General features: G+C 35.8%; 1 protein-coding gene across 3 annotated transcripts in view; it reads right to left on the bottom strand.

Annotated features, from left to right (window-relative positions):
* The window catches only part of Vti1a (vesicle transport through interaction with t-SNAREs 1A), a 348,099-nt gene extending 327,963 nt beyond the window's left edge, over window positions 1-20,136 (bottom strand). Inside the window, exons 1-3 of one of the 3 annotated variants that reach the window (XM_071610911.1) lie at window positions 19,692-20,136; window positions 8,678-8,736; window positions 4,690-4,800 (exon numbers count right to left, since the gene is read on the bottom strand). In XM_071610911.1, the coding sequence (XP_071467012.1) occupies window positions 4,690-4,800; window positions 8,678-8,736; window positions 19,692-19,785 (264 nt within the window). In that variant the 5' untranslated portion in view covers window positions 19,786-20,136. The remainder of the gene's footprint in view (window positions 1-4,689; window positions 4,801-8,677; window positions 8,737-19,691) is intronic. The other 2 variants (XM_027930092.3, XM_027930093.3) reach the window with 2 other exon arrangements.
* Between the last annotated feature and the right edge of the window lie 41 nt (window positions 20,137-20,177).

Raw genomic sequence — 20,177 nt, forward strand, 5'->3', positions numbered from 1 at the left:
TCCAAAGGGCCACTGTACATGAATAGATGCATAGACATAAAGTATATGTGTGGTGCCAAATTTCCTCAGGAGAAGAGAGGAATAATTAAAAAAAAAATGTCTGAGTTGGGAATGTAGCTCAGATTCAACCACAACACAACAACTATGCACGCGTGCACACACACACACGAAATAACAAAAACATGTCTTAAAAGGTAACTTACAGGGCAATAATGAAAACAAGGTTGAAAAACACTATTTTTTTAATATTTAATTTTTAGTTGTAGTTGGACACAATATCTTTATTTTATTTATTTCTTTTTATGTGGTGCTGAGGTTTGAATCCAGGGCCTCACACATACTAGGAAACAGAAGTAGGAAAGATTACTACGATCAATCATGCTGAGAACTACAAAGGCTTCCAGTAGGGACAATGAATGTGGGAGATATTTAAGGGGCAGTACTGCTAATTCTCGGTGACCAATTAGATGTTCAATATTATGGACAGGGAAAAATTTGAAGTAACTCTGAAGGCCTGCTTACAGAAACTGGATGTATTGCTTCAGGGACCCTGGAGTTGAAGTGCACAATACACAGTAATAAGTATGAATCTGGAGCTGTGGGGAGCCTGGGCTAGAGGTGTAGGTTAGCATAGATGCAGTTAGTGACGCCAGGGAGTGGAGGACGGCATGCGGGGAAGAGAGTAGAGTGAGTGGAGATGGCTGAAGGGACCACCTCTGCTGTTCTTTCTTGGAACTCAGTGTTTCTAAGTATAGTTATATCACTACAAGCAGGTTATCAAATATTTTTAAGAAGATATTCTCCATTCCTTTTTAAAAAAATACTCAAAAAATAAGAATCAAGACAAGGGAATTATGTAAAGATTTCCTACACTCTATTCAAATGTCTCATAATATGGGATGGAAAAATGAAGAAAGTTGTAAAATGGAAGTCAGAGGATGACTCACTGATCCATGTGCTGAGACTGTACCTATAGTCCCAGCTTCTCTGGAGGCTGAAGAGTGAGGATTGCTTGAGCCCAGCCTGGGCAACATAGCAAGACCTCATCTTCCCACCCCCATCCCCACCCTCCAAAAGGACCAGTTGCTTCTCAAAGTCGTCCAATGGTTTCTCATCAATCTAGAGCACAGGCCAGGACTTTCCCATGGTCTACCTCCTTCTACAACCACTTCACCCCTCACTTCAGGCACAAAAAACACCCTAACAAAAATAGCCACCATCACCTGCTGGTCATTCTTTATCCTTTACTCTCTTTATTTTTCTTTATAGCATTTATCACCATCTGCAGTTATAATATAATATGAATGTGCTTATTTGTTTATTGTTTTCCCACTGGATTTTCCCCGCCACTAGAATTTAAATTCCATTAGAACAAGTACTTAATCTTGCCCACCACTGTCTTCCAGAACTTATGACAGTGCCTCAAACATTGTAGGACTGGAAAAAGTTGTGTTGAAGGAAATCTATATTCAGTCTCAACCTCTTGGATCTATCATGTGTTAATGAGGATAACAATCCATCTGCTCTTTCTACCCTTCTACCATGGAATGAAATACTACATGCTGAAGTACTTTACAAATTGCAAAGCAGTGTACAACAGAAGTGGTAATGAGGTAGAGATGTTTCCTGACACAGCATAAAGTTGTGATACCCCCCCACCCCCACACACAAATATTTAATGACAGTCTAGAGAAGAAATTTTAACTTCATTGTTGTTCTTTTTTCTTTATTAAAGAAAATATAGCTAAGAAAGAAATACTAATCCAAGAATGCAATTTCCAAATATCTAAAATAAAGTAAAGGGCTATAAAGGAATATATTTGGTATTAAGCTCTATGGGAAACAAAATAGATTGAACATTGAGTTAGATGACATAATAATCCACAAAAATAATTTAACTTTTGAAAAAAAAATTAAGAATAAAGATGATAACTAAACTATTATTCTGGGCTGAACACTTATCTTCCTCAAATATCTGTGTCAAAATCTTAATCCTCAGGACTGAGAGTGTCTGTATTTGGAGACAGGGTCAGTCATCAAAGAATTAACTAAGTTAAAATGTGTGGGTCTTAACTCAAAATTACTTGTGTCCTTACAAAACTAGAACACAGACATACATGAGTAGACGATTGTCTGAAGACCAGCAAGAAGCCATCTATAAACCAAGGAGAGAGGCTGCAGGTGGAACTACTGTAGCCAACAACACCCCAACCTTGGACTTTTGAGAACAAGCTCCAAGCTTCTCAGACTGTACTTCATTATGGTAGCTCTAGTAAGCTAACACACTTCGTTTTTCTAGAATCCAGAAGGAAAATTTTGGGAAAAGCATGCCATAAGAATGAGATAAGCAAATGAAAATAATCCTTATAAATGTTTTAATATTACTTTCATCACTTTTATTAAACGTTTTGTTAACTTTAGTTAGAATTTTATAAGTAGAAATTTAAGGTGTCAAGTTCCTAAATAAATCCAATCTCCCCACTATATCTCATATTCTTGCTGAGAGACACCAACTTTTCAGAAAGCACTTGAAAAAGGTTTTATTTACTACATAGCACAGAAGCTAAGAATTTACATTTCTTTTCTGAATTCAGGAACATCACGGATTCTAATTTTCAAAACAATCAATAGGAGCCCAGTTTAACAGGCACTTACTTGTATTGGAGCGAGTGCTATGGTTTAGATCTCAGATGTCCCCCAAAGACTTTCATGCTAAAAACTTGGTTGCCAGTCTATGGCACTACTGGGAAGTGGTGGAACCTCTAGGAAGTCGGAGGAAGGAAGGAAGAAAGTTAGGTCATGGTGGGGCAGGATAGCCCTTGAAGAGAATATTGAGATACTAGCCCCTTCCTATTTATTTCTTTGCTTCCTGGCTGCCATGAGGTAAATAGCTTTGCTCCACCACATATTTCTTGCCATGATGCTCTGCTTTGCCACAGGCCCCCCAAAAATCAAGCCAATCAATTGTGGACTGAAACCTCTGAAATTATAAGCCAAAATAATTTTTTCTGGTAAGTTGATTATCTCAGATATTTCATTATAGCCACAGAAAGCTGACTAAAACAGTGACTAAGGCAGTCCATTGAAACTTCTCAGGAAATATTCATTAAATATCCATGAAATAAACATACAAAAAAAGTACAAATCACCCTATTTCCAGACTCATAGAGAAATTCCATTAGAACAAATACTTAATCTTGCCATTGGCATTGTAGTGGAAAGATTTATTGCACTTTAGAGGGAAAGATCCTTATAAATTCTTGACTTTCCTTATGAATTTGTACACCAGATCAAATCATATTCACACCTGATTTATGTATCAACACATAACTTTTGTCACTCACTGGTGAGACTCAGATATTTTCTCACCTGCATTTTTTTTAACATGACTGATATGAAATTTATTAACTGAAATTCTAATTTCCTATGCCAGCCTATAAAAGAACATTTAGTTATCATTCACAGTGTTTTACAAATATTTTTATGTGTGTCTTTAAAAATTATTTTTAATTGTGGTAAAATATGTAATATAAAATTTGCCATCTTCTCCATTTTCAAGGGTACAGTTCAAGAGTGTTAAACACATCCAACTGTTGTAGTTGCTCAACTGAATGTTTCATCTTGCAAAACTGAAACTCTATGCCATAAAACAACTTGTGTCCCTAGTGACCACCATTCTACTTTCTCTTTCTATGAACTTGGCTACTTTAGATACCTCAACAAATGGATGTTTGCAGTATTTGTCTTTTTTGTGACTGGCTTACTTCACTTAGCATAATGTCCTAAGATTCATCCACAATGTAGCATTGTAGAATTTCCCTCTTTTGGAAGACTGAATAATATTCCATTGTCTGAAGAAACATGTTTATCCATTCATCAATCAGCAGACACACAGCTTGCTTCCACCTTTTTGCTGTTGTGAAAATGCTGCTATGACATGAGTGTGCAAATTTCTCTTTGAGATTCTGCTTTACATTCTTTTGGAAACATAACCAGAAGTGGGATTTGCTTATCTGTGTCTTTTCTACTCTATTTCTTTTCTATTTATTCACAACTCCAACATTGTCTTTAAATTTATATTCTTAAATTTGCTATAATCTGGGTAGAGTTCCAAGCCAGAAATAGAGGAAGAGAAAGACAGATGTTCTCATGGGGCAACCAATATAAAGGATCACTTGTTTAAATTATTAATTTAAAGTAGTTCACTTTACCTTTTGCAGGGAGGGACATAATATAATCTTTTAAGTCTCTAATGAATCTACGGAGATTATGTCAAGAAAAAACACACAAAGGAACATGCATTCAAAAATAGGGGTAACTCTCAGGAGACTTGGTGCCCTGAAGTCCATCCCTGGCACTGCATCTAAAAGGCTACATACTCTGTAAGGCCAGAGACTGGGTTTTGAGTTCTAATAAATACTAAATACCAATAAATACTATCCAAACTCAAAGAACCACATGATTAGGATTTATTTGTGAGTCATGAATCCAGCACACCTGGAGTCCCATCATTAGCTATCTCCACTGCCATTTTAGCTCTCTAATTCATACACATGAAAGCTGCTCCTTGCCTTTTGCACAAGTCCCTGGAGATGATGACTTAACACTGATTAAGGCAGAGGGAGGAAAAAATAAGTGAAATTCAGTTTAAAAACCAGTAAGCATGACAAAAGATGGGATTTAACTCACAAAATCTGTTTCGAGTTTTCCCATTTCTTGCTTGTAGCTTCTCATTCTGTTGCTGTACATTCCTCGACTTTGTGGTGGTATCTCTCGGACTTCCAAATCCATCTGTTCAAGCTAGAATGGAGAGAGAAAAGCCTGATTTAAACCATATGCTTATTCTTTATTTGACCAAACACTTGGAGCTGAAAGGATTTCATTCCAAATCCTCATTTTAAAGTTGAGGAACTCAGCCCAAGGTGCTGACTGCCTATGATCAAATAACACTGGAACTATTTTTGTGCTTAATTTTCATTTAGTTCAACAAGCAGTTACTCAGTACTTGCCAAATAACAGAGTGCCAAGCTGCTTGCTTTGTCAAGAATTTCCTTTAAAACATGTGCATTAATCCAAACATTCTCAATAATTTGATTTTAATATCCTTGGGTTAGCCTCATCATTCAGTCCAACCTGGTCTGGTCTTCAGACTATAAATCTCCAGAAGGATGGAAAGATAAACCAAATCATTATTTCCTGAAACATCAGTCCAGCCTTAGTCACTGGGTATCATTTCCTCTGGAAAGTCTTTTCTGATTAGGAAAATCACACACCAGCCTCATGCCTCATACTTTACAGCCACATGGACAAGAGGTTAAATGGATATAGTGATATACTAGATTACACAGCACTCGCTGAAACCACAGCAGGGCACTTTATAACATCATAGAACACTTTGAATATAACACATAAAAGTTTAATGGGTGGCAATAAAGACATACCATGATGGTTTAGAACATGGGCTCTGTAGTGAAATTCTTGTGTTCACATTGTAGGCCTCACTACTTACTAGTCTTAGAAACATTAAAAAAAAAAAAAAAAAAAGGATTTTTAACAGCTTTCTGCTTATCTTTCAATTTCTTAAAACAACCTCTTTTTCCTAGGGTCTGTGAAGATTAAATGAAGTAATTCCTATAATAGTTTTAGAACAGAGTCTCTTACTTTATAACTAGATTAATGTTAACTATAGTAATGATGATTACTGACGATGAAGAAATAGAGCAGAGGTAGCTTACTTGTACTTGGCATTAAAAAATAAAAATCAACAATAACAAATTGGCCCAAGCCATTCCTGGTAAATTTACATGCAAAAATGCTGCAACGTATTTTGCTTTTAAAATCATTCTAATGTTATTTCCACAAATAATATAAGTTTGTCACTGAGCTACAAAAACTCTAATTGTCCAGAGTTAAAGATGGAATAACTATACTAGAATATAGATAAGCCCACAAATCATATTTCCATTAGTAAACTTCAATTTTTATTAGAGAAAAGAAAATATTAATTAGTCTTGATTTAAACAGTAATCATTTAAATTATTGACATGTTCCAACTTAATTGTGAAGTATAAACAAATTAAATCATACTTGGCAAGGCAATTATTTAAAGCACTTCTCTGAAGTCATCCTTAAGTACTTAGTTCTGAAAAGGTGAATAAGATCATAGAAACAATTGCAAAAGTACAGATACATCAAATATCTGAGAAATTAGGCACATTTTCCTTTAAGACATTTTACAAGAACATTTAAGATGAAGTTCAAAGTAGGTAAGGAAAAAAAAAAAAGGAAATACACAACAAACACTTAAAATGAAACCAGGAATAAGTGTAATGTGCATTTTCCCCATGTTGTCACAACATTTCATGTGGCCAATGCACAGTGTTCAACATAAGAGTTAAAAGATATGCAGTGTCTAAGATACTAATACAAAGCAATTGTTCAGCAGAAACAATTCTAACAGTCAGATAGAAAACAAGTTTTCTTTTTTTTTTAATGACTGTCCTTATCTACAGGACAGTATATAATATAACCAACAATGTCTTTAACAATGATGTCATCAGAACTAAATTAACAGTTTTCTGATCATTTTAAACAAACAGAAATACATATCTTAGACAAAAGCCTCTATTATTAGAATAATAATAATAATAACTAAATAATTAACTATTATTTAGTTAGTAATAACTAAAGCCAGCTTATGCTTTCTATACGTCTGTGGTAAAACCTTGGTCATCAGAAGATCAGCTTTCCATCATTAGATAAACAGAATGTTTCCAGGGTAAGGGCTATAAACCAAAACACCAATCTTTTTTTTTTTTTTAAATGCATTTTATGTTTTTAATATCTTTATTTTTATTTATTTATTTTTATGTAGTGCTGAGGATTGAACCTAGGGCCTCATATGTGTGAGGCAAGTGCTCTACCACTGAGCTACAACCCCAGCCCCAAAACACCAATCTTGATGGCAAAAAACCTGCTACTGAGAACTCAACAACAGTATAAGAAATCAATGCAAGATCCAAAGAATTTATCAGTTGTCAATTCATAATTATCTTACCAATCAGAAAGAAGACATGTCCTGATTCCTTGCTCTGGCACATAAAAAGGTAGTCTTTTTGTATGAAAGCTGTCAATCATGACAGAAGCAGTTGAATATAAAAAGAAACTAAAGTAAGGAGAAAAATATTAAAAGAACACTTTCAAAAGATAGGCAAAAGGTAAAGCTACCCTTATAGAGGCAGTAACATCAGCCTAAGGAGATAGTGAGAGCAGCCAGCAGAGTCTAGAAGTAGACTATGGGACACGGAAAGCATCCAATATTCTGAAAGCTCAAAGAACCACTGACAGAGAAGATGGAGCAGCAACTCCGCAGGTCCATGCCTTAGTACTCAAAGACACAGAAGAAATATCTACTGTGCCACTGGGAACAACTGCTTACTCCTTAGAACCTCCCAAGGCTGCAGCCTCTCATGTATGGTCCTGTTAAAAAATACTTCTATGTCAAATAGCATGGAAGATGCTCCAATCTGTGGCTAATCTTTGAAGTCCCTTCTTAGAAATTCATAATGTCCTTAAGCTTACCTAAATGTCCAAGAAAGCTCTGTGGAAAAGCAACACCTTTATCTAACACACTCATTTGGAACCACAATACATAGAAACAAATTGAATCATATTTGCAATACTTGGCATTTAAAGCCCCAAATTGGGAAATAATACTTTTTACCTCTTTTTTTTCCTCCCTAACTTATGGATTTATTTCCATGAAGAAGTAGTCAATGAACCAGACCTTGGGTTTAACATATTTAGATTCAAATCTTTACCACTTAACAAGGTGTTGGGTCTCAAACAAGTTACTTAAACCTCAGTCCCAATCTACAAAAGGTGGTAAGAAAAGTACTGATAATCTCTTATGCTCCAATTTAGCTTGCTGGGTGTGTCAAAAATGGAAGGTTCTGACCAGGGCTATCTTTCAATATTCTGTTCATAGGAAATAACCTTGAAGGAGGAAATAATGTGTTTTCTCTAGGACAGAAAGCAGGTGTAAGCAGGTATGCTTCCTGGCTGCTATAGAGTGGCTTGTTTCCCAGGCTCTGAGTTCCTGTCCTGTACAGTATTTTATTTTGCTTGTGTAAGAAAATATCTATGCTTACCTGCATCAATCCTATGGGAACTGGAACTCAGAGAACTGATTGAACCAGGTTGAAACTCTGGCAGCCATTTTCACTATGAGTGATAAAAGTCTTTTGTCTCTGACTTAAAAGTCTCATGTCTTCTATAAGCTGACAAGTTCACTCAGGTTAAAAGTATGGGAACATCTCAGACCCTTCATGGTTTTTGACAAATAATTCTTGTGACTCATGTTTTTTGAGAAAATTAAATATTATAAAGCAAGATGTACACTTATGCCAGTGTCTGGTACCTAGTATGCCTTGATCAAGGATTAACAATTTATAGCTCTTATGAAAAATATGAAGGAATAAACACTAGAGGTTGACACTTAACAGATCATGTTCATTAAAAAGAATAAAATCTTAAGAAGCTATTAAATTCCCTTAAATTTAAAAAGTGACAAATTGTGAATTAAAAACACCGATCAGTAACATTTCACACTTCCACAATGCATAAATGAAGCTAGAGGAAGATGTGTTTCCAGGACTCTGTTACAGTCTCTACATACCAGTTCTTTGGCCTCTTCAAGCTGTTTCTCCACATTTGCAACCATTTGTTTCTTCTCATCTAAAACAACAACAACAAAAACAAACAAACAAACAAACAAAAAAAAAAACCACATCAACAACAAGGAATTATTAAGGATCAAATACATTTACTATTTTGGAAACTTCTATTTTTATATATCCTTTTCCTTTCTGATCAGATTAGAGAGTATAGGCAAATGAGCATAGCATTCTTCAATAGGTTAGAAACTACATTAAGCCATTGACTCTGGGTTTTCTGAAAATACATAATCTTACAGCTACCTAATTGTTAAAGAGATGCCATACATTTTTTTTTTCCTTTTTTGGTACTGGGGATTGAACCAGGGGAGGGGGGCTTTACTGCTGAGCCACATCCCCAGCCCTTTTTAAATTTTGAGACAGGGTCTTGCTAAATTGCTGAGGCTGGTGTGGAACTTGCAATCCTCTTGCCTCAGCTTCTAGAGTGGCTGAGATTACAGACATGTACCACCATACCCAGTGAGATGCCATACATTTTTAAAAAATATTTTTTAGTTGTAAATGGACACAATAGCTTTATTTATTTATTTATTTATTTATTTATTTATTTACTTGTTTACTTATTTACTTATTTAATATGGTGCTGAGGATCAAACCCAGGGCCTCACATGTGCGAGCGAGGCAAGCACTCTACCACTGAGCTACAACCCCAGCCCAACATGCCATACGTTTTTAAGGAAAACTGAAAATTATTTTGTTCTTTAGAATAGGCTATGTCAACAACAGCAGATTTAGTGGGGGCCTGAAGAATTTACAAAGTTATAAATTTAACACATTGGGAATAACTGATTTATAAATATACTTTAAAAGTCACTTAGCAAAACACTTCCTAAAATGGGCAAGATTTTAGAATCCTTTAAATATTATACTTTCAGTAACATAAGATAGGGCATATTGGACTGGAGATGTAGCTCAGGGGTAAAGTGTTTGCCTAGCAAGGCCCTGGGTTCAATTCACACACACACACACACACACACACACACACACGCACGCACACACAGTTAAGAACAGGGCATAATAGAAGAAATATTTGAAATCTGGGCTACTGATTCTAAATCCAAAGCTTACTCAATGGTTGTAGGATCCTAGACAGGAGATATACACACACACACACACACACACATCTATATATATATATATATATATATACACATATATATATATATACACATATATATATATATACACATACATATATATATATATACATACATATATATATATATATATATATATATATATATATATATATACATATATATGTATATATTTTTTTTTTTTTAAGACTCAGCCTTGTACTCTCTAAAATGGAGATTTTTAAAAAATCCACTGGCTTATTTTTAGTTCCAATAAGTTTGATGCAAATGAAATTATTTCTAAATTGTGAAGTGCTAAGTCAGTATGTGGTTTATTTAAATTTGACCACTAATTATAACCTAACCATGATTCACTTCTCTGAGAGAGACGTGGCCTGGCAGATCATTTCAGAAAACCTTCCCATAACCTATTCTAAAATCAATTAGCCCATTTGTTCATAGACTCTGCTAATCAAGCTTATTGAACATTTATGGTTTTCTGCCTAGCACCTTTCTCTTCCCAGGCAACAGCCCCACCTCTACCAAGCAAATGAATGAAAAATGCTGTCTCCTTATATAATCCTGTGTTCTGTGGCAAATTAAAGACATCTCATCTTAGCTGGACTAATCTTAGTATCTCAATCCCCTGGTCACACTTGTCTGTTGGGCAGGCATATGATCCCAGGGAACCATCAAGTTTCTAGAGCAAGAGGAAAGTCTTTTCTTCTGTTTTAGCAGTGACAGAAGCTGTTGGCATCCATTGGTCTATCTCCAAGAAGAAAGTGAATATGCACTGACTGGGAATGAAGGCAGCATTTAGAAAGAAACAAAGCTGACAGAGATAGGTATAGTTAGTTCCTGGTGCTGAATACTTGACTTAACCAAAATTTGTTTTCTTGTGACAACAAATTTCTATTTAAAATTGTGTTCATGTCACTGGGAGTGGTGGCACATGCCTATAATCTCCAGTGGCTCAGGAGACTGGCAGGAGGATTGCGAGTTCAAAGCCAGTCTCAGCAACCAAGCAAGGCCCTAAGCAACTTAGTGAGATCCTGTCTCTTAAAATAAAAGGAAGGTGGGATCTGGGGATGTGGCTGAGTGATTAAGTGCCCTTGGGTTCAATCTCTGGTACCAAATAAGTAAATAAATTTGTCTATTTCACATAGAATTTAATGAGACTAATTCAACTAACTCAAAAAGTCATGAGGCCTGAAAAAGGTACAATATCTACTAGTTGACTAGTCCTTTCAGAAAAGTCAACCCTACATGGGACAGCTTTAGTAGAAATTATCATTTTACTAAAATCATAATTAGATTTTGCTAATTCCAAACCCTTCCTTTTGTTAATCCCAAACTGTGGGGATTAGAGTAGCTGTCACATAAGGTATTTTATGTATACTATAAATTTCTCCCTAAGAAAAATATAAATTTGGAATTAGAATTCAACCTGATTTTTTCCCTCCTTGAGAAAAGATAAATCTATATATGACTAGATTACAATTTTAATATAAGTCTAAAATTTATCTGCTTCTGGCCCCTCTAATCCCTCTAACATCTGTATACAGTTATAGAATAGTATTGTATTTATATGAGAGAATAGAATACAAAATAAGACAAGGCAATCTTGAATCAAGAGTGAAATTATATATTTACATAGCAGAAGGAACATCTTGTTTTAAGATAAATATTGTTCCTAATTGTTAAGTTGTTGGGAATGCACATATCATGAACTTCCAGGACCAATACACAGCACATCAGTTTTTCTCATTAACAAAATGAATCAAAAGAACTTCCCTTGACCTTCACATCTCTTTGCTGCTAACACTTCTCCCCATCATCCACAGCCCACATTTCTGAAAGCAAAGGTAGATGGTTCCCTTCCTCATCTCCCCCTCCACTCCCTATAATATAGCTCCCACCCTCCTTGTTCCATTGAAATGACTCTCACTGGGATTCATAACCTTTCCCTTATGCAAATTAATAGGCATTCTTGGTCCTATTTTTGTTTAATCTTGTGGCTCCTGACACTCTGCTACTCCCATTCTGTAACTTTCTCCTTTCATAATACCTTCCATAACACCTAATTTTGTGATTCTCCTAAATGCTCACTTCTGCCTCAGAGTTCTCTGCTTAGCTTCCTCTGTTTGAGCTGATCTTTTCAACTGTCAGTATTCCTTGGAGTTCAGTCCTTACTTATCTTGCCTTATAGTGATCATTTGCATCCCTGGGAATTTCATCAATTTTAAAATGATCATATTATTTATTTATGATCCTAAATTTTTACCTTTAACCTTGAATATGTATAGAACTGTTTTAATCCCAATGCTCATGTCCAAACTACTATTCAAAAACCATCAGAAATCACCAAGTCTCTGAAGCTTTTCTTAACTCAACAAGAGTTAATCACTATTTTTTTAAAACATAAAACAACTATAACTTTTACATAATCCTAATAATTCATTTCTCACAATAACAGGTCTGATTAGCCTTTAGGCTTGGGGCTCTGAGAAGACAGGAGCCATATCAATCACCTTTATTGTCCTAAAATCTAGTCATGAGCCTGGCATATATAATCAGTTCTCAAAATAAATAAATAAAAGATGGTGAATTGAATAAATAAATGCAGGACAGTGTAAGCATTTACAAAAGAAGCTATGCCACCAACAGCCCTGGTTCTCTGTCTCCATGTCTACCCCCCTTCACCCTTAATCTTCCTAAAAATGTGGCTTTGATTGGATCACTCAAGCCTGTAGTCAAGGCTCTCCACAATTCAGATCCAAGCAACCTTTCCAACTTTATTTCTAACCACAGGCTTTCTAGGATATAATTATATAATAACTATTCATTACTGCCTAAACAAACCTCATTTTTTTCCTTCTTGAAATGTTTGTTAACTTTGGTCAAATGTAACAAAACTGGTTTGTCTAACATAAACCAATGGGGGATGATTTATTAGAATAATATATAATGATTCACCTCCATATCTAGTACCAGAGTACAAGGTAGAGGCTCACTAAATGCTTACTGAAAAAGGAATCAGTCTTTGCAGTTAGCAACATAATTATTGCTCACAGAGAATTTAAGCAAAAGAAAAACTGTATCAGTGAGGACTGGAAAATCTTCCCAATTAAAATAGCAAGTTTTCCTTTCTGAAAGAAATAGTTAAATTGGAATGGGGCCAGAGTAACTCAATTAGATCATTTTTTTTTAATATAACCACTTCATCATGGTACTGTCAGAAATAATGATGGAACTGAGATCATCTTTGATTGCTCTCTGTAGTGCTCACCATATTTTTTTACAAAGAGAAGAATTTAAAGGGTGAATATTTGGAGGGAAAGCATGTGGAAGAGAGGAAATGAGAGATGGGCTGAATTAGATGACTGTGGAAACATGTAGCAATACTTAGCATCTATAACTTCCTGGCAGTATTCACATGGAATTCCCAAGACAGTTTCATTCTGCCTACCCCAGGCTATATCCCCTTTACAAATGGTACATTCCTAGAAGTTAGACTTTTTTTTTTTTTTTTTTTTGTAAGTAACAGTTACTGTTAAGGTGCATGTTCAACATTATCACAGTCATTCTCATGCATTAAGCAAATTCAGAGAGATTAAATAATTTCTCCAAAGTCAAACAGCTAATAAATGGAAGAGTTGGAATTCCAACAGGGTCTGTTTTTCTAAATCCAACTTTTAACCTCTATATGTATTACATAAACAATACTAAATAAACAAACTCCCTCTCCTTTTCATTTTCTTTCTTTCATTTATTTATTTATTTAGCATATAGGCTTGTCGAGTTCTGAAGCACACTCAAGTTTTAGCATAGTATGATCTTTTCTAACACACTCAATATTAACAAAGTCCTTAGTGATGAGAAAAAACACACAAATCTTGGCATAGTATATGACTCTCATTGTTTACAGGAGTGCTTACTCAGTATTGAATTTTCCCAATGAAGTACAATGAAAGTGTTAGGGCTTATTTGAATTCAGTTACTGGTACCTGTCTTTGTGCAAAGTGGTTATTTTAAAATAACACTGGCAGCAGATATTATGTACTGAGAAATGTGGAGTGAGTCTATTATGAGAGAGACTCATATTAGGGAATGTAAAAATGTATATATTACTAATGCTACACCATGTAACATGGCACATAGTGGTTCACATTAAAACAAAAGCATTCAGAAGCCATTCTAGAATGATCCATTTGGTACTGGCTTTGAGTGTAAGACACTAGTATTAACTCATGTTTAACTCACTATCTATACACACATATACAAATACTTACAGGCAGATTTATATATATGGGTTAGTATATACATATGAATTTCTTTGCTCTCTCAGCTGAGAGTCCCTAAAAGCAATGAACACACTGGGTAGCAACAAACACACCTAGTGTCCAGATCTTGATTTCTCTTTCTATTCTTCAGTAAAAGAAAAGAGGCCTCCTTGGAGAGAATCTGAATCTAGAACTGAGAAAGGCCATCTACTGGAGTACCTCACCACCTCAGAATAAGAAGGTGCTAAAAACAAACTCCAAATGGCAAGGGTGTGTCAAAAGAACACAAGCCAACTAAAAAGTTCCAGTGATCAAAGATGGAAGAATTTGGGAAATCCAGTAAATAAATTAAAACTGAAAAAAAAAATATATCTCCCTGAAGTATAACACAACGTATAAAATAAATATCTATGATTCTATAGTGACATAAATGACTGAATAGGGAAATTAATGGAGATGAGAAAACCTCTTTCATATAGAACTCCAAATAATTGAAGTATATACTCAGTATTCAAGGGTATAGGACATATAACTCTACTTCCTAGGTATAAGCTTTGAAGGTAATTTCCTTCCACATAGTATGAAAACTAGGGTAGGAGAAACCTGAAAAACACTCTCTTGGGCAGGTGATCAAAGTTAACATGAGTAGTGATAAGTTGAGAACACACTATTAAAACAGTGGGATGAAAATGATACTTTACCTCTATGGTCTTCCTCTTCCAAACCCCAAACCCCAGTCTAAGAATGAGGGGGGAAATGGGCAAACCCCATTTGGGGAACATTCTACAAAATTTCTTACTAGTACTCCTCTATACTGTAAAGTTATTAAAAACAAGGACAGTTTGAGAAACTGTCATAGCCCCCTCCCCCCCAAAAAAAAGCCTAAGAAACTATGGCTACTAAATGTTTTGTGGTATCCTGGATTGGCTTTTAGAATGATTAAAAACAACAACAAAAAACAAAACTAACTAACAAGATCTGAATAAAGTATGGACTTTTATTAATAACAAATCAATATGGGGTTATCAGTGGTAACAAATTTTTATCAAATTAAGGTTTTAATAATAGGGGAAACTAGTCATGGGGTATATGAGGAGTCTCTATATTTGTGATCTTTCTGTAACTTTCAAACTGCTCTAAAAACAAAAAGTTTAGGGCTGGGGGCAGTTGTAGCTCAGAGGTAAAGCATGTGTTTAATATGTTCAATCCCCAACTCTGCATATTTAGTTAATTTTTTAAACATTAAAGCCATTAGGTGGACTAAATTGTTGAAGGGTAGGTAATTCCCCTGTGATTAGAGGGGGTGGAGGGAGAGAGAGAGAACGAGAAAACACACACAAAGAGATACAGAAATACATACCCACATATTTATTTATGTGCACAAATACATACACAAATATTTATTTATATATGTGTATATATTATTCTAAAATGAATAAAAACCCATAAATGCTTCACTGTTTAAAAAGTAAGATGTAACCAGGCCATCAGTAACATCCATAGGCTGTTTCCCTGCATACTGAACTGAAAAAGTTGGACTTTGCCCATTAACTCATGAAACTGTGAGGTAGCTAGTTTCCTGACCAAGGGCAAACTATGGTCACAGTGAGTTTCTGAATCAGGACTGGAGCCATCCCTTCAACTAACTCCCTGGAGGAACAAACATGTAATAGAAATCATTATATGCAATTTTAAACTTTCTAGTAGGTACAATTTAAAAAATAAAAATAATTTAAAACTAATAAAATGTTATTAGTTTAATAACATATTTTAGTTATAATAGTATTTAACCCAATATATCCAAATTATTTCCCCCTTTTAAATATGTTATAATTAGTTATACATGACTGTAGAATGCATTTCCAAATATTATCATTTTAATTTAGCTACATTTCCAATACTCAATAGCTACATGTAGACACTATAGCTCTAGAGCCACATATATTTTAAGCAAACCACACTATTCATTAACAAAAACATACTCCTCTAAATTCTCTCCCTACATCCATCTTGCAACAGAGACCATCATGTAACAGGGTTAGAGCTACATTCATACATGGTTATTTAGATGGTCTCCTAAATGCTCCAGAGCTCGAAAAAGCTAACCCATCAGACCTGAGCATTTCCTTCTAGAAGATTCGTGTTTTTCCCATTACTTTGACTTCTCTCACTTGATTCCCTCCTTGATATTCTGAGTTTGAAATCTAATTTTTCAATTTCATATCCAAAAGCCCCTGATCACTCACTTCCCTTCGAATGTAAGTATTCATCAAGAGAAATAAACTTCACTCTAGGTTAAGCACAGAAAGGAAGCAAGAATTGAGGTACAAGATTCCTTTAAGCATACAAAATTAGGGCTAGTGTTGTGGCTCAGTGGCAGAGTGCTTGCCTTGCATGTGTGAGGCACTGGGTTCAATTCTCAGCACTGCATATAAATAAAAAATAAATAAATAAGATCCTTCAACAACTAAAAAAAATTTTTTTAAAAGTACAAAATGACAAATTCTGAAAAGCTGGGTTCTGTCCAATTCTACTTGCTGTTGTTTTTAGCAGAAGCAGCAGTAATATCACTTCTCTACAGGGTTAGTTTATCACATACTTTCTCTATGCAAGAATGGTGCTAGTGTGTTACATGCTTTATTATTTAATTTGATTTGTAAAACATTATGTGGTTTAACTATAACCCCTCTCCTCCCATTCTGTAGACAGAACAGGCAGGCATATAGCAGTCAAACAATTTTAACTGATTGCACATCTACTAAGTAGCAGAACTGGAATTCTAAATAGACCTGATATAAGCAGTCAGTCTCAACCACTTTGGCTTAATACTTTCTTGTTACATTTCTGACCACAGCCACAAAGTGATAAAATTTACAGAAGACCAATCGGATGGAGAGGTAAGGAAGTACTTGCAAAATAAAACTTACAAGATCTGTCAAGACACCTGGTTGATGTAACTGTACCTGGGATAAGTAGTTTCCCCTAAGGAATTTGCTCCCACACCAAAGGAAAAGAACTCCACAATAAACTATTAGTTGTGGTTTCTGCACATCAATCTTCCTGAAATTTCCACTGAACAGTAATGATTAAAAATCAATTTTCAAATACAATGTCTTAAGAATATTAACGGACTCACCCATATCAACAGTCCAATTACTAAATTAGTTAAGATTCAAACACTTAAGTCTAAGAGCAAAGTTCTTTTATTGTTAAAAAAAAATTACAAAGTAATAAAATTTCTTTTAAATTTAAGTTTTTAAATGTTCAGTTTTTTCTATTCTCTTTGGAAGTAACACTAATACATTGTACATCCATAGCAGACAATAAAGTTCATTTCAATAGATCCTACCCACTCTTCTTCAGTTTAAATAAATTATTATATTGGAGAATGAACTGCTTTGGCTTAAATGTTTGATTCAATTTTTAATCTTCTTAACTCAAGTGAATATAGTTTATCTCTTCTGGGTCAATTTTACCTGAGCACCACAATCATAATAATGGGGGGGGGGGGGGGTGAATATAATCATTTTTAATCATTTTGGGTTTTCCATTGTTATACATATTAATTTCTATTAGTCCATAAGATACATCAGAAATTCATAACTACATAGAAATACTTTTAATCTTTTTATATTTATCAATTAGTTTATAAAAAGAGCAAACATAAATCATTAATAAGACAGAAACCACTGCATCCTAAACTTATTTAGTTATTCAAATAAATACGCATTTTTCCAGTGCCTGCTATATAATCTCCTTTCAATTGAAATGTAGCTGCTGTGTTTGGGCCTTACATTATACTACAGTTAAGGAGTAGTGTGGCTTTAAGTACTTAATTCATATGTTTCCTTCTATGTGGTAAGATTGTTACATTAGAATAAAATGGACAAGGAAAACTCATTAGTAACAAAATCTGTTTCCTTGAAAACAGTTTTTACAACTTTGCACCCATGGATGACTGCTACTTTGTAAAACAGTTTCACAGTAACAAAGCTATTAGCCCAAAGAAATGTTTCTATTGCTAAAACCATTACAATAAAAAATGAGCAAAACCCCAACTGGAACCACAAGTCCTGATATTCTGAGGCTCTGGGACTCAATTCAAAGGAAGTAGTCTCCAACAACAATGACAACAAAATTAAGATGATCTTGGGCAGTGGAGAAAAGTAGAACTGAAGAGAAGAGACGAGGTGATGTATCGTGAAGTGATGAGGCATCAGCCACTTTCTCCACAAAAATCTCAGGCTGCAGAGCTCGGTGGTATATGCTACCTTGGTTTTTTCCTCTTGTTCCCTTACTTGAACTCATAAACCTCCTTAAGACACCATTCACTTCCTGCAGAACTAACTGGGACTTCAGGAGATGAGTGGGGTGTAAATTCAGAGATCCTGGCTTCAAGCAAATATCCCTATTAACAGAAAACAGGTGGGGGAGAAGAAAAACAGGGAAATAAAGGAAGAAAATTATTTATAAACACAAAGTTTTCTGGGAAACAGGTAACGGGAAAGAGGAGTGACAACTTAGGTCCAGGAGAAATTATTACTATCATTAAGGATTTGACTGACAAGGTCTAAAAGTGAAGTTGCCCCCACTCTTCAGATTAGTGAGTATCCTCTTTTCTATACTGTATACTCCAGAAGGGGTCAAGTCCCGCAGCCCAATGACAAAACTAAGCCAAAAAGTAAAAATCTTATCTGTAACTAACTACTCAAATTAAATCTGTACTTAGAGAAAGAGATATCCTAAAACAGTATCTCACACCATAAGTCACAAAATATAGTCATCTACTCATTCACATAAACATTTGCTAAGCCCTTAGTAAACCCATGTGAAGGAAATCAGACACAGCTCCCATCTTCACATAGTTGACAATCTAGCAACCAAACAAAATCAAAAACAACTCCAGATGGGAGATGCAGAATTTTTAAAGTGAGAGAAATTATCCTCACTTTTACAAGAAATGAGGATAGAGGTATGAAAATGCTAACAATAATAGCAGCTAACACACCAAGAAATGGCTTTACATGTATTATATCATTTAATCTCTGCAACAACCCTATGAAAGAGACAATTCTCTGCATTTTACCAAGAAGGAAAGTTGTGAGAAGTTAGGAAACTTGCCCAAGAGACAAGTGGCCGAGTTGGGATATGAACTCAGGCATACTGGCTCTGAACTCTACTCTGCCACATATTATAATAACGTTAGTATTCCTAATACCACAACGCTGCTGTATATTACAGATCCACGATCTTGGTACTTTCGGTAATTTTCTTTGAATACTCACATCTTCATATTACAAAAAAAAAAAAAAAAAAAAAAAAGACTCAGAGAAACATTTCCAAGGGTACACAAGTTACAAGGCGTTGGAGTAGGAATTTGAATTCAGATGGTTCAGATTCCGAAGGTTTTTTTCGGCCACCCTTCAAATCAGTTTGGAGTCTACCCTCAACCAAGTCAAGCCCCGTGCCCCACTTGGGCCGCCAGCACTGCCCACTCCAGGCTCGTGCCTGCGGGACACTCGCCCAGGCGGCGTTCCACCGCCCCCAGCCTCCCAACTCTCCAGGCCGCCCCCGCCCGACTGGGGCAGGGTTCTCACCAGGCGGGAGACGGGGGACCCTCGAAATCTTGCTGGTGATCTCTGAAGTGAGCACCGCGAAGTCCTGCTCATAGCCTTCGAAATCGGATGACATGGCAGCTCCGGAGTGATGGACCCGGGCCGGAGCCTAGGACCAGTCGGGGGGCCGCGGCTTAGGGACCCCTGGAGGCACCCTCGAAAGCAAAGCGGAGAACCGGGGACAGCTCCCAACCCAGCTGCTTCCTGGTTGTTCTTCGCAATCTCTGTCCTCCGGAAATTGGGCTGCGTGCGCCTTTTATAGTCCGCTCGGGCTTCCAGATTAAGAAATTCGCCAAGAACATACGTCCCAAATAATGTACCCACAAAAGCACACAAAAACATGCGTGTTCTAAAGGATCACTGAAAGTATTTCCCCTCCCTGCACGTTCTGGGAAACGGCTCGGGCTCCCCAAGCTGCTGGTCAAGAGGCCTGCTTCCCGGGGGAAATTTGATGCGGCGAATCCCCCG

Source organism: Marmota flaviventris, chromosome 4, assembly GCF_047511675.1.
Source record: "Marmota flaviventris isolate mMarFla1 chromosome 4, mMarFla1.hap1, whole genome shotgun sequence".
NCBI classification, from domain to species: Eukaryota; Metazoa; Chordata; class Mammalia; order Rodentia; family Sciuridae; genus Marmota; species Marmota flaviventris.